Consider the following 15,640-nt stretch of genomic DNA (forward strand, 5'->3'; position numbering starts at 1 on the left):
ATGATATTGCAAGAGGTTGAGTAATTGAGAGGGGAAGGAAGTTTTAATCACTCTTTTAGAACTTTTGTTCTGATTTTCTTTGGTTAACTATTTAACTAATAAACAGATGGGAGTTTAAATATTCAGCTTTCCTAACTTTTTAAAGTAGCTCACAGTATACCTCTCTGAGATCCCAGTAAGGTCTCGGGGAAGAACAGACTTCTTCTTTTTCTTAATGTTTTTTCTCACCCCCCTGCCCCTCCGGATTTAAAAAAAAAAGGGTGGGGAAAGCAAAAAATACTCTGAGAAAAGTAATTGCCTTTCAGGTCTTTGTACATAGTAAAGAACCAGAAAAGGCCCCAAATCCCATTTTTCCCCTACCTTTATCAAGTCACCTTTAAGAACAAAATTACTCCTCTCTCTTCATCTCTCTATACATATAAAATGATAGGGTCTAAATTAGATGTTACCACTCAAGGAAGAGATCTTGGAGTCATTGTGGATAGTTCTCTGAAAACATCCACTCAGTGTGCAGCAGCAGTCAAAAAAGCAGACAGAATGTTGGGAATCATTATCTATCCCTTTTTTAAAAAGACAGAAAATATCATATTGCCTCTATATAAATCCACGGTACGCCCACATCTTGAATTCTGCATGGAGATGTGGTCGCCCCATCTCAAAAAAGATATATTGAGATTGGAAAAGGTTTAGAAAAGGGAAACAAATATTATTAGGGGTATGGAATGGCTACCATATAAGGAGTGATTAATAAGATTCTGACCTTTCAGCTTGGAAGAGAGACAACTAAGGGGGGATATGATAGAGGTCTATAAAATCATGACTGGTGTGGAGAAAGTAAATAAGGAAGTGTTATTTGCTCCTCATAACACTCAGGATCACCAAATGAAATTAATAGGCAGCAGGTTTAAAACAAACAAAAGGAAGTATTTTTTCACACAATGCACAGTCAACTTGTGGAACTCCTTGCCAGAGGATGTTGTGAAGACCAAGGCTATAACAGGGTTCAAAAAAGAACTAGACCAGTTCATGGAGGATAGGCCCATCAATAGCTACTAGCCAGGATGGGCAGGAATGGTGTCTCTAGCCTCTGTTTGCCAGAAAGTGAGAATGGGCAACGGGATGAATCACTTGATGTTTACCTGTTCTGTTCATTCCCTCTGGGGCACCTGGCGTTGGCCACCGTCGGAGACAGAATACTGAGATAGATGGACCTTTGGTCTGATTCAGTAAGGCCATTCTTATGAGTCAGCATTAGAAAGAAATGGATAAGAAATGCTACTGATCTTTTCTTCCTGATCAGGAAATAAGAGGAAAAATCAAAGTAAGTGGAACACCCTTCTATTTAAGATTAGAACAGCGTGAAAGTGGAAGGTGTGCAGCTTGTTTTAGAAAATCTGTTAGCCTCCAAGAAGCTGTTATTTTTCAGCTAAGAATACGTTGAATTCTTCATATATTTGTAAAGATCTGAAATTGCAGTTTAGTAAATAGCAGCCCTTGTCTTCCCCCTTCCATACAAGAGCAGCTAGGTTTTCAGGAAAGAATCCATCTGCTGCGTCTTTCTCATCCCTGCCAGACCGGGTTGATAGAGGCCTGTGTACAGGGCAAGAGGGTTCCATTTCAGCTCTTCAGAAACGCAGAAGAAGTTACACAGCCTCTCCAAAGAGAGGGAGGTAACTGAATAATTCTAGGCTTCCCTCACAATTGTGAAATCCTGTTAGTGTTTTAACATTCAGTACTAGACAGAAACCCAAAACGGCACTGACTGATGGGATATTAGCAAAATACAACCATTTTATTCCATAAGCTCAGCAGCCAAAGTTTTCTTTATGTATGTAATTTTTTCGCTGTTCCTTTTAACGCTGTAATTCTCCCTCCCTCACAGTTATGAAGGAGCTGGTAGTTTCCGCAGGAAACAATGTCCAAGTGACCCTGCCAAAAAATGAAGTTCAGTTAAATGCATTTGTCCTTCCTGAACCACCAACAGGTAAGACTTCATTGGGAGCTCTAAATGTGCGGGATGATGAAGTGACAAACAAGAGAGAGGTCCCTTGTTATATAGGGAAAATCTTGAAAGTCTCTCGCATCCAAATGTAGTCCTTCTCTCTAGTTCACATGGCAGTGTGCTCTGGGTCAGAAATGAGGAGCTGAATGCAGTATGTTCTGCTGAGACTTGTTTTTGCTCAGCAAAAATGAGGACATTCTTCTTTCCCATGAATGCGTGACAACCTCTCAGAGAAGACCATTGTTTTAAAGAACTGTTGTGCAGGCTAGGAAAACCGGGTTTCAGATTAATATTTTTCCCCTTCGAAGGACAACATGGTTGTAAACTTTTGCTGTTTGACACACAGATATGGCTGTCACAATTTTCTCTTGTATCCATACAGACTTAGGCACGAGAAGGAGCAAATAGCAGAGCTGAACCTTAGGAGTAATTCAGTGGCATGACAGGGTTTGTTATTTACAAGAAAGAGAAGGCAAGATGCCACGTCTCATTTTCAGCTTAAGATCTGATGTACTGGTCAGGAATTTTTAATACAGGTCAGCAGTTTACCCTGTGGGCTGTGAAGATATTTTACTTGTCTGGACTGAATTTATGTTGTCCTGGTCTGCGAAACTGTAGGCCTTCCCCTAGCTGACCGCTGACATATTACAGAAAACTCTGGAAAACCATTAATCCAGAGAGTATTTTGCTGTTCACTGAGATGGAAGTTTTGCACGGAAATGGAATCTTGCTTTCTTCAGAACTCATTCTCCACTATACTGAATTCCTAAGTCTCCGAGGACATAACTTTTACAGAAATCTGCTGTGACACTGCATTACAGTGTTTGCGAACAGATAAGAGACTTGCTCCTTGAACTCAACTGTTCTTGTTTATTTTCCCCACCTGAAATACAAACATCCTTTGTCCTAATAATAATAATGCTTTGCGCAGACATATTGTGCTTCAGCTGAGAGTCTGAAAATTCTAATGAAAGGTGATGAAGTTTCCTCTCCATTTTATAGGGGAGTTAGCTGAGGCACAGAAAAATACAATTTGACCATGGTCTCCCAGTGAGTCCCTTGTCCTAACCATTAGACCTTGCTGCCTCCTATAATAGCAAGGGGCAGAAATACAGACACTACAAGTGTATAGTCCCCAGAGAGATCAGGTTTGGGAGCACTTGTAACTTTAAAGTTTTCCATGAGTTAGTGGGTCTTCAATGCTAGTTGATGACATGTGCAGTTAGGAATTGTACCAGCTTGTAGCAACTGACTTCTGATTTGCTGGACAAGGCTTTGACTTTTAGGGATTGCTACACTGAGAAGGGGGAAACAGAGAAACCAAAAAGCTGGAGAGTTTGTTCAGTTGTGTGTTGGATCTAAGAAATGCAAATTCTTCAGAGTTTGCTTGTGATATGCTCATGTCTAGCCCTACCCACAATGACCACAGGGAACCTTGAAGCAGAAATAGAGGGGGACTTTGTGTGACATGTGAAATGGAAAATGTTTCTTGTTTGATGCAGAGGGTCAACTTTTCAGACAGGTGCCTACAAGATTTGAGAGCAATAAGTCTTTCTCCTTCCCTAGTACTCTGGAGCTGTGATTGTTCCAAACCGCTTTAACCCCTTAAAAAGGTGTGAGGTATCGCTGGCTCCCAGAATGAGTGTGGTGGTGAAGTGCAGACCAGCATTTCCCCATAGTGCAGCTGCAGCAGGGGCTGATGGGAATCTGAGCACCTGCTCGTCTCTGTTTTTTTAAATGCTCCTTTAATTGTGTGGCCTCTGAAATTCTCCTTTCTTTAGGAACCAGCTACACCTATGACTGGGGGCTGATTACTCACCCAAAAGACTACAGTGGAGAGATGGAAGGCAAACACTCCCAGACCCTCAAGTTATCTAAGGTGAAGCTCTGACTGCTTAGCATCCTGCTGTGTGTCATGCAGGGTGACTCTCTAGCAGAGAAGGCAGAGACCTTGTCTGCCACCAAGGACTTGCATGCTATTTCAGAATAAACAGGAAATTGCATGACAGGCAGGCTGCGGGTGTTTCAGCCAAAAACTTTTAGATAAATGTTTTATAAAGAACTGAATGTAGTGCAGTAAAACCTGTGATAAAGAATGGACAGACGAACGAGCCTCAGTGCTGTCTACAAGCAGCATATAAAACCCTAAAATGGCAGCTAACAATAAAATTCAGGAGAACGCCTTGATTGCTTTTCCCCTGAAGCTGGTCTGTGGTTAGATTATTTTTAAAGCTCCCTTTTACACACTCCCTCATCTTGCCAGGATTTGGGGTGCTGCACAGTTGTTATTAATGACACTAGCTCCCTGGCCTTTGCTTTTAAGGTGTTTTTATAGCAGATTGAGAAGATGGCTCTTTTCCACAGAGATGTGGGGAATTTTTAACAAGAGGGTGAAAATGTAACACTACTTTTACTGCTCCAACACTGCGCTCAGAAAGACCAGAGCTTTAACCATACAGCATGCAGGGACCCCCCCCCCCCCTCAGCCCCATGGTTCCATCCAGCATATAGCCTCAGCATTCAGCCATCTCTTCTCCACACGCACATGCAATTCCAGACTTCTGGGGGTTTAGAGAAGTGAAGGGACCCTTGGCTGAGCCGTATTATGGGCAAAATCCATTTGTCCATGAAGGCTAAGTGGAGGAGATCCTCTATGTGAACTTTTTTCTCTCCTCTTAAACAGGCCCTGGGTTTTGGCCAGGAGACCTGAACTGAGCTCTGTAATGCCTCTTCTGTTGGCCATCAGGTATTGCTAGAAAATCTAGCCTGTCTGACAGCCCTGTGTCATCTGTAGCAATGGGAAATATCAGTCTTTTAATTTATGATGGAGTTGCTGAGACAAAAGATGCCTCAGGTTGCCTTGGAGTAGAAACCCTCTGCCTCACATGTGTGGACCAGAACAGAGTTTCCTCTGCTAAAAGTGTATCAGGATCCAAGGTGATAGTCTGACCTCTTAATGGCTCCTGACAGATTGTCACTGCCTTGAAATTGTGTAACTTCTTCCATTTCCTTTCCAGCTCACCGTTGGTCTGTATGAATTTAAAGTGATAGTTGATGGAGGAAAAGCACATGGGGAAGGTTATGTGAATGTGACAGTTAACCCAAGTAAGTTCAGTGGCTGGATTGTGTCCCTGCAGGTTTAATTCAGCAGCTGTATCATGGTATTTTGTTTGCTGGTCTTGGTTTGGCTTAATATAGTAAGGGGTGTGTGTGTGTGTGTGTGTGTGTGTGTGTGTGTGTGTGTGAAATTACTTTCTGAAATGAAAAATGACCTTCTGTATACTTAGCTTTGCTATACTGAGTGCAAACCTATTGAAAACACAACACTGTCTGAATGCCTGATGCTCTAGAGGTGACAGTGACAAGACAGTATCATCATCCCTGTGTGAGCACTGGCTTGGTGTTATAGTCTGCTTGTTCCCTTCTTTACTTTAAAACCCTCCACCTGTAGCACAACACCTCAGGTTGATGTGTAACTAATTGGACAGAGCAGTGTCCAATCCCAAGGAAGATCAGGGTTGGGAGCTGTAATCATTGCAGGATTATCATCAGCAATCTAGGGGAGTGACCATGCCTCACAACTGTACTTTGGACCTCTCTTCTCTTGGTCTTTCTGAGGCTGGACCATAGAGGCAATTCTGTTCGCAAACTGAGTGGATTGGGCATGGGGTTGCAAAGAGTGGAAGGAATGTGCTGCATGCATTACTTTAGCAACCTCTAGTGGGCAATCTGAACAGTTTTGCAGAGTTCCTTATCTTATGTATGTACCATTGAGCTGCCTGTAAACGTTGTCACAGCGCTGTTGTTGTTGCAGAGCCTCGTGTGAATCAGCCTCCTGTGGCTATTGTGTCACCACAATCCCAAGAGATTTCACTGCCAACCACCTCTACTGTCATTGATGGCAGCCGTGAGTACCCTAATCACATGTAATCCAGCGAGCTGAGGCTGCCTGTCCACCCTGGCAATGATCAGACTCTGTGTCACATTAAGATGGAATAGATGTGACCCTTTGTGCCACATTTCTGTGGAAAAAAACAGTTCATAACCTGGGGACTTGGATAACTCATCCCATTTATTTTTTAGGCTTTCCCTATAATTCCTGTTAGCTTGTGGCAAGGACAGCACAGCTACTGGTCTTTATTGCCAATTTCTCTCTCCATTCTGCACACACCAGCTTAAATACAAGGTCCCCCTCCTGAGGGCACGTGCCCTGATATGTCCCCAGAAACAGGAAGACCCAGAAGAGTTGCAGCCCAACTAGATTTGTTGGTTTTGACTAAAGTACAAAGAATCAAATGAGTCTTTTCAAAATTGGTGGCCCTGTGTGCTAAGCTGCAAGCATATCAATTAACCAGCATAAGATCTATTGATTTTTGTTGTTGTTGTTGTTGTTGAAGCTCTGCCAAGCTTTTTTTTTTAAACTTGTTGAGTTTTGTCTCATTGTCTGCCCAAAACCAGTATCTTTTTCCTGGGAAAGGTGGGATATGTGTGTCTGCAAAAACAGTGTACGGCAGGGGTGGGCAAACTTTTTGGGCTGAGGCCCTCATCTGGATGGGAAAATTGTATGCAGGTCGAGGGCAGGGGGTTGGGGTGCGGGAGGGAGTACGGAGTGTGGGAGGGGGTCCAGTGTGAAGGAATGGGCTTAGGGTAAGGGATTGTGGCAGAGGAGGGGTGCAGGGTGTATGAGGGGACTCAGGGAAGGGGGTTGGGGTGCAGGTGCAGGAGGGGCTCAGGGCAGGGGTGCAGGAGGGTTGTGAACTGCAGGAGAGAACTCAGGGCAGGGGGTTGGGGTGCAGGAGGGGTGTGGGGTGTATGAGAGGGCTCAGAGCAGGGAGTTGGGGTGCAGGCAGCAGGCTTAGGGCAGGGAGTTGGGAGACAGGGCGCAGGCAGGATTTGGGCACTGGCCTGGCGCCGCTTACTTAAAGCGGCTCTGGGGTGTCAGTGGCGCACACCAGGGCCAGGGAAGGCTGCTTGCATGCCTGCCTGGCCCCGGCCCTGCACCCCTCAAGGAAGTGCTGCAGCCCCTGGGGGAGGGCGGGGCAGAGGGCTCCGCATGGGCTGCCCTTGCTGAGCCTCCTGGTACCTCCCCTGAAGCTCCCATTGGCCGCAGTTCCCTGTTCCCAGCCAATGGGAGCTGCGGTGGGGGGGGTGCCTGGAGGTAAGGGCAAGGCACGGAGCCCTCTGTGTCCTCCCCACCACCACCACCCAGGAGCCACAGGGAAATGGTGCCAGCCACTTCTGAGAGCGTCTTGGGGCCTGTGGCGCCACGCGGGGCAATCCCACGGGCCAGATCCGGCCCCTCAGGGCTTTGGGCCGTAGTTTGCCCATTTCTGGTGTACGGCATACACAATTTGACCAAACCAGCATAATAGAGAGAGATCTGCAGCTGGGGACTGGGATAAGAAGCTCCACTCTCCAAACTTATGTGTAAAGAACAAATTAAAGCTCTTTATTTGAAATGTGGCTTCATAAAACCAGACTCCTAACGCATATTTTTTTAATTGAATTAGAAAGCACTGATGATTATAAAATAGTCAGTTTCCATTGGGAAGAATTGAAGGGGCCACTACGGGAGGAGAAGGTATCGACTGACACTGCCATATTGAAACTGACCAACTTAGTACCTGGGAATTACACATTCAGGTAAATTTTGCATATAGTAGTTCCTTAGTCTAAGTTCCATGTGAATCTCTTTACTTTATACCTGATTACATCAGTCTGGGGTGCAAAAGATAGCAGAACAAATCCTATTTTGTGGTCTCTTGCTCCAGGAACTTTCTGGTCAGTTACTAATAGAGGTTTATACTATGTTTCACTTGAGTAAAGTTTTAAAAAAAAAAAAAAGTCAGCCAGTTATTTTTTAAACTTTGTAGAATCAATATAAGACAATGGCAGAAAAAGGATAATTTAGTATAACAGAGCTACTAAAATGTCTTTTAAAATACCAAAAATAGATTATTCTACATTCAGGAGGAAATTGAGTGTTTAAATATTCTACTCTCTATATGCAATGTGTTCACCACCAGTGAAATTGTTTTTAGAATTAAGTATTTATACAAATCTCTGGATAGCTGCATAGCATTTGAGTTTATTTTGACATCTGCTTGGAAAAAGGAGGGTATATTTATTTCCTTTGATCTGTAATTTGCTGTGGTGTCTGTGCTAAACACAGCAGTGGATCAGATTAATTAAATGACATATGCTATAACTCATGCACACGTGATCAGAACAATACCTTTTATATACAGCGGTGTAATGTGTTACCTGGTACAAACTGGGATTGGAGGTTTAGTAGAAGACTGTCCCACTTTGTGCCTTTTTTTCTGCTTAAGAAGGAATGCTGTCACCACAGGATTAATGAGGGGGTGTAATGACAGATACCTGAAATGAACTTTCTGTCAGGAGCTCTGGATTTTCGGTATAATGGGTATGACTTTAACAGGGAGTTGGAAAAATCTTGTTTCATGGGGATTTCTTTGCATTTGTAACTACCTGATAGATGTTAGGAAGGGGATGGATTTGGTTGTGGAATGCCTTGCTCTGCCCTTACAACTACACGCTTTTTTGATGCACATTTTGCAAGTGCACAGTTGACTTAAACTGTGTTTACTTCCCCTCCCCCTCCCCCCAAGGGCAAACACTTCAATCCCATACCAAAGTAATTCTAGATTTCTAGCCCCTCAGTTAAATCCAGACTGTTTCATTCCTTTGCATTTGAGCTCTTCGCTCATAGCCCTAACCTTTCTGTTTTTCCTTTTTGGTCTTTAGCCTAACAGTTGTGGATTCAGATGGTGCCAGCAACTCTACCACAGCCAGCTTGACTGTGAATAAAGAAGTGGATTATCCTCCAGTGGCAAATGCAGGCCCAAACCAAGTGATCACGCTTCCCCAAAACTCTATCACCTTGTACGGGAACCAGAGCACTGATGATCATAGCATTGTCAGCTACGAATGGTTACTCAGCCCCAGTAGCAAAGGAAAGGTGATGGAGATGCAGGTAAGTGGAGGTTTCCCACTAATGCCCTACATGATGCTTATCCATTGTGCTGTGATGTTTGCTATAGCCATTTAAAGGGCTGGTTTGTATGCTGAAATGTCTCTCATAATCTGTGTAAGCCTGTGTGTTGATTAAATATTAATAGATGTTTAAACCTGCATAGCCATTTTAAGATCACGTCAGGTTCCGTGATTGAACAAACAGCCAAGTTTAGCCTTAATCAAGTCTTCCCTGTTTCCTCTTGGTATGTCGCTCCACTACTCTCCCATCGTGCTCCAAGGAGTTGAGGTTATGTTCACTTATAATTTGGACACTACATATCCTTGGACACTACATCTGTGTTTGATACCATGCATACCTATGGTCCCATATATGTGATTAATGATAATAAGCAGCCAGTTTCTACCCAGGATCGTTAGTACTGGTTCTGGCCCTTCATATCTCTGATCCCTTCAGTGTAAGGAGTCGTCATAATGCATTAACTTGTTTTCTCAAAGGGTGTGAGGACACCAATATTACAGCTCTCTGCAATGCAAGAAGGTGATTACACCTATCAGCTAACAGTGACTGATTCTGCAGGCCAGCAGTCCACCGCTGAGGTCACGGTGATAGTGCAGCCTGGTAAGTTCCCTTTATTACTAAGCAGTGCTGTTGCAAGGCATGGCAGGCAAGATTGTTGTTGCTAACTCTTACCTCTACCGACATACTTGTGATTTGACTGTGCTGCACTTTCTCCTTTGTCAGATGGGGATAATACTATCTATCTGGCTAGCTTGTCTGAGGCTTCTATTCAACTGGGTATTTATGGGGAAACAATCCTAAACTTTGCCTCACAGAACAAGCCACATGTTTAATTCCATCTCCTCTTCTTTTGTTGTTCACAATCCTTTTCCAGAGAATAATAAGCCCCCCAAAGCAGATGCTGGCCCAGATAAAGAACTCACCCTCCCTGTGGACAGCACCACTCTAGATGGCAGCAAGAGCTCAGACGACCAGAAAATAGTCTCCTTCCTGTGGGAGAAAACACGGTCGGTATCACATCCCAGATCCTTCTGTTGGTAGTAGCTGTGCCTTTAAACTTTAGTTTAAAAAAAAATAGCGGGGTCAAAATCTTGGTCCCATTGAATTCAGTGGGAGTTTTGCCAGTAACTACAATGGGAACCAGGATTTGGCTATTAATTGGAGGAGAGCCCCAATATAGGCCTTGCTGGAGCCCTGAGCCTAAGTAACATACGAACCAAAGGACTCCAGCAAGGCCTGCGCCCAGTTTTATTTAAGCATTGGAAATATCCTGGCCTGGGCATTAAACTCTTTAAGGCCAATTCTCATTTATACTACGGTTCTGGTAGTGCAAAGGGACCTCACCCACTTCAAAAAGCCCCTTTACACCGACAGCTGGGATAACAAGCTCCTTTTTATTTTAAACGGGGTCCTCTTGCAACACAGGCGTGAGTGGAGATAACACTTCTTCTCCTGCGGCCCTCTGAATTCTGATCATTGTGTCAGGCTTCCCTTCAGAGGCGTTGCAATTCAGGGCAGAGCCTATGGACAACTTTTAAATGTAACTTTTGGTTTTGCATTAGCCCAACAATGCAAGCTGTGTGCTACTGTAAAAAGTTTCTACTGTACAGAGCTGTAATTGCTATAATATTTTCATTGTTTACTCATTGTGAAATTACCATGAAGCTGTTTTTTTTTTCTAGCAGTCATCTGCATTCAGTAAATAGTAATAAAGCACTTTTGGCCTAGGGGGTGTTTGGCGCAACTTTTAATTTGCGCTAGACCCTCAGAGACTGTGCAGAATATACTGTATGTAGGATTTACCCATTTTAGTGTCTTATTGCCTGAGTTTGGAAGAAATACATTTTCTTTATATGCTCGGGTATCTTGTCTCCTTCTGAGGAGCAGGGATATAACCTGCTGACTACTCTTACTGTTATTAGTTTAACTCCCCTGTTCATTGGTAGGAGACCCCATCCCAGGTCCATGGGCACAGACTAATGCTCTTCTGTTTTGGCTAGGGGCCCGGATGGTGTAAAACTGGAGAATGCCAACAGCAGCATTGCCACTGTAACTGGGCTTCAGGTTGGAATGTACGAATTCACGCTGACTGTCAAAGATGAAAGGAGCTTGCAAAGCCAGAGCTCAGTTAATGTCATTGTCAAAGAAGGTGTGTCCAGTTATACTCAAAAGTGAACTGTAACATCAGAAGAAAGACCTATGCAATCACGGAGAGCAGTCAGTGCAGACCACTGCCCAGTGTGCAGCTGTGCTAAAAAAAGAAAAGGCAAAGAAAGTGCCTAAGGAACAGGATGGAGAATAATACAGGAAGTGTTCTAATGTCATTATACAAAGCAGTGGTTTGCCCTCACCTGGCATACTGTAGGCAGCACTAGTTACCCCATGTCAGAAAGGATATTGGAGTTGGAGAGGATTCAGAGAAGGGCAAAAACTTTTTTTGTTCTGTTTGTACAGCACCTAGCACAGTGGAGTCCTGGTCCCTCTTAGTCACTATGATAATACAAATAAATAAAAATAGTGAGAAGAAGAAAAGCTAGGGGGCTTGGAAAACTCTCATTTGAAGAGAGATTGAAAAACATGGGAGTGTTTAGTTTAGAGAGGACTATAAGGGGAGCCTATAAAATAACGAATGGCGTAGAGAAAGGGAGAGCAGGAACTTCCTGTTCTCCCTGTCTCCAATGCAAGAATGAGGGGACTTCAACTGAAATGAAAAGGACTCAAATTCAAGCCTGTTAGAATGTTTTTTTCGCACAAGGCATAATGAGACCGGAATTCATTGGCACGGGATGTCATTGATCCCAAAAACTTAGTAAGAGCCAAAGAAGGATTTATACAGATAACAAGAATATCCCATTAAAATAGTTAATGCTATAATGAGAGGTTTGGAAGGGTAATGAAATCTCATGCTTGGTCTTAAGCCAGTGTCTACCTGTTAGGGGTTAGGATGAGATCTTTATGGGGCAGATTGTCATCTGCCTGCTGGGGGGTTTCCAGCATCTTCCTCATAAGCATCTGGTGCTGGCATCTGTCTGAGACAAGATACTGCTCTAGATGAACCATTGGTCTGATCCAGTATGGTAATTCCTGTTCCTGTAAATCAGTATCAGTTTCTCTTGCTACTACTTAACAGAATTCACTTTCACAAGACATAATATCTGGTTCAGAATTTGGCCAGGACCTTGAGGTTAACACTTATTCTTACAAAAATTGCCATGGGATCATTAATGTGAGCATAGTCGGAAACTCCTGTGTGTCATGTGAGCAGCACAGTGCCCCCTCCCAGCACCATACTGGGGTACAGATTCAAATGTGACTGAAGGAAGAACAAACTGCACTGAATCCCGTAGTATCTGGGTGGACCCCCATTTAAGCCTGTGTCCCGCCAGACCCTGCAAGATAATGGATTCCTGGATTACAGCACAGTTCCCGGTGCTATATTTAAGTTCTAACAAATTCTTGTAACAATTTTTCATCTACTTGTTTAGAGATGAACAAGCCACCAGTGGCAAAGATTGCTGGGAATGTTGTCGTCACCCTGCCTACAGACACAGCAGCCTTGGATGGGTCCAAATCCTGGGATGATAAGGGAATTGTCAGCTACCTGTGGACCCGAGACGAGGGGAGTCCTGCGGCTGGGGTGAGTGCTGGAAACATGGTCTCTGTAATGGGAATATGCAGCATTGCACAGATATGGAAGATGCAGTGAGGTTTAGCTAGACTCTTTGGCAAATACCTCCTGGGAGAGTATAACATTGGTTCCTGCACACTGATTGCTGTGTGGCGTGATGCAGCTCAGTATGTTGTATAGGAGTCAAATCTGCAGCGACCTTGTTTGTTTCTTAATATTAGTTTTGTTCAAATTTCCAGGAGGTGTTAAATAATTCAGACCACCACCCTCTGCTTTTCCTCTCCAACCTGGTGGAGGGGACATACACGTTCCATCTGAAAGTGACAGATGCCAAAGGAGAGAGTGATGCAGATAGGACCACTGTGGAAGTCAAAGCTGGTGAGTCCTCTTGTTCTCTGCACCATGGAGATTCTTTCTAAACTGGAGTATCCTGCCATGAATGCACCTTTCCTGGCAATGGCAAAAGCAGGTTGCAATACCCAGGATCTTAGTAACAGTGAAGGATTCTCTTTGTAAATTGTGTTTAGTGACTTTGTACTCTGATGCATGCTCTGAAATGACAGAATTGGCTGCAGGAAAGTTGTGTGTCTGTGTTTGGAATGTGCCGAAATCCATCAAGAGCAGGAAAAGTCTTAACGTAAAGTTAGAGGGAGCTGATTAAATTATGTAGAACATTATGCCTGATGAACAGTAGGCTCTGGACAAGCTATTTCAACTCAGTCTCTAGTCTGTTGATCTGTAAAGTGTAACATGTAAAGTGTAGCTTTCGGGCGTAGATAATGTGCTACTGCTTTGAGGGGCTTTCAGATGAAAAGTGATATAACAGTGCAAACTGTACTTATGCCATATACCCAGTTGAATGACGTGGGTTGTCTTTTTTAAAAATAAACTCGTATATCCTGGTGAGCTGAGAAGTTGTTTTCAATTACTTTCTGTAACGTACTGGACATCTGATGGAAAATTCACTGGTCTTCTATGCTCAGGGAAAGTACAAGTGTCATAAATTATGGGAGGGAAACAATTATGGTTTCCTAGAGTCTTTAAAGATGTTGGTCCATTCTCCATGTGGAGAGCCCCACTGCAGAGAGCCTTACTACCTGCCATTGTGTCTAAAGATCATGTCATCTCTATGATCTCCTTGCTGTTAGACGCTGCACTTTGTGTCCCAAATAAGTGTTCTAGGGAGGTACTGAAAATTAAGATTTTTTCACCCACGCTGTCATTTGGAAGCCCGTAAGGATCTGCATGTGCTTGTTCTGTGTTCTGCGTAGATCCAAGGAAAAACAATCTTGTGGAGATGATACTGGATGTTAATGTCAGCCAGCTGACGGAAAGGCAGAAGGGTATGTTAATCCGTCAGATAGGCGTTCTGCTGGGCGTCCTGGACTCGGACATTACTGTACAAAAGATCCAGCCATACACAGAGCAGAGGTAGGTGCGATGGAGGGGGCTGCCCGAGGGGTACTAAAGCAACATCCATTTTCCAGTGGGAATCAGAATGGATAATGATGGCATGCTGAGATGCTGCTTAAATGTCTGTGTACTCTCCCTTTCTGGAATGTAGTGATGACCAGTTGACATGTAATGGTGGTCAGATTCTCTTGGTGACATTTTCTCGTGTTTGATTTGCAGCACAAAGATGGTGTTCTTTGTGCAGAACCAACCACCCCATCAGATCTTCAAAGGGCACGATGTAGCATGGACGCTCAAAAGTGAACTCCGGAAACAGCCGTCAGGCTTCCTCATCTTCCGAGCACTAGAAATTAATTCAGTCAGTAAGTAGGAGTAATGGTGGAAGGAGCTAATACCTGTTCCTTTCCCTTTACAGATGCTTGTGGGGCCAGGGGGCCTGACACAGGTTGTTACCCCTTCTATCACCTCTCCCCTAAGAAAATATTCTAGCTCTAGTGCCAATAGTAAATCAAAGTGTACCCACTGGGCAGTGAGGGTAATGTCCCGCCCCCACACACACACCTGTGTCTGCTCCACAAAGCCTATTACAGTTCTCAGCTTGAGAGCCTGGCTCTTTAGCTGAAATTTGTAGACACTTGTGCTTTTAGATCTGGAGCTGCCAGGTTCAGTCCCCGGTGTTGGCCAAGAGCGTGATCATCACAAATGTATCCCCATTCCTACTCCAGGTGAGCTGTGCTGGGAACCTGCCACTTTCCTTTTGTCCTGTTTATGGGAGAGCACTGCAGCACCACAGGGCAGCTTTGTTCTCTGCTTAACGTGCTTGAAATAGAAGACATGCTTGGCATCCATCTCCACTAAAGCCACCTAGGGAGAGGGTTAATTATCCTTAACTTTATCAGTGGGTCTGGAGCAGCTCAGACACAGCTGATCTGTTTGCAGCTCTAGCTGTCTGATCTAGAGAGAAATTTAGCTCAGTTTTCTTAAGAAATGAAAACCAGAAATGAGAAATCAGGTTGGTTTCACAGGCTGGTGAGAAAAGGAAAAGATACTTAATTGGGTGAATGGATTCAAGTTTGATCCCCATGGGGGCTGGGCAGCTCAGGAACTTTGTTATATTCACCGTTTTTTTTCCCTTTTGTGCTATTCCAGTTCTAAATCATGTGCTGTCTGTTGCTTAAGTCTCAATCTAACCTCACTCTCAGCCATTCCTATCCACAGCATGCCAGCTGAATTGCTCCGAGCATGGGCGCTGCGACTCCTTCACCAAGCGCTGCATCTGTGACCCATTCTGGATGGAGAACTTCATCAAAGTGCAGATGGGGGAGGGCGAGAGTAACTGTGGTATGTGCAATCTGGGGTGGGGGGTGATCTCCTTTCTGCAGAGGGCTGTGTGGAAGGAGTGGAGGGCTCCTTGTTAACAGATGCATGAAGCCCCTGGCCGTACTGAAGAGCAGTTATCTGCTAGCATTAATTCAGCTGTTTTTTTCTTAACATCCAGTTACTGGATTTGAGGCCCAGTGCTGTTAATGCAAAACTCTCATTGATTTTAAGGGGAGCAGGAGCAGAGTCCTTATCCGGG

General features: G+C 44.1%; 1 protein-coding gene across 5 annotated transcripts in view; it reads left to right on the forward strand.

The window, feature by feature from the left end:
* The window catches only part of KIAA0319L (KIAA0319 like), a 49,234-nt gene that overhangs the window by 25,673 nt on the left and 7,921 nt on the right, over positions 1–15,640 (forward strand). For all 5 annotated transcript variants that reach the window (XM_050932542.1, XM_050932543.1, XM_050932540.1 and 2 more), the window contains 14 exons: positions 1,883–1,984; positions 3,784–3,881; positions 5,020–5,107; positions 5,817–5,909; positions 7,513–7,645; positions 8,771–8,999; positions 9,497–9,620; positions 9,895–10,027; positions 11,021–11,169; positions 12,506–12,657; positions 12,888–13,026; positions 13,920–14,079; positions 14,281–14,423; positions 15,280–15,402. In XM_050932542.1, coding sequence (XP_050788499.1) covers positions 1,883–1,984; positions 3,784–3,881; positions 5,020–5,107; positions 5,817–5,909; positions 7,513–7,645; positions 8,771–8,999; positions 9,497–9,620; positions 9,895–10,027; positions 11,021–11,169; positions 12,506–12,657; positions 12,888–13,026; positions 13,920–14,079; positions 14,281–14,423; positions 15,280–15,402 — 1,866 coding nt within the window. The remainder of the gene's footprint in view (positions 1–1,882; positions 1,985–3,783; positions 3,882–5,019; positions 5,108–5,816; positions 5,910–7,512; positions 7,646–8,770; positions 9,000–9,496; positions 9,621–9,894; positions 10,028–11,020; positions 11,170–12,505; positions 12,658–12,887; positions 13,027–13,919; positions 14,080–14,280; positions 14,424–15,279; positions 15,403–15,640) is intronic.

The sequence above is a fragment of the Gopherus flavomarginatus genome, chromosome 22 (assembly GCF_025201925.1).
Source record: "Gopherus flavomarginatus isolate rGopFla2 chromosome 22, rGopFla2.mat.asm, whole genome shotgun sequence".
Lineage (NCBI taxonomy): Eukaryota > Metazoa > Chordata > Testudines > Testudinidae > Gopherus > Gopherus flavomarginatus.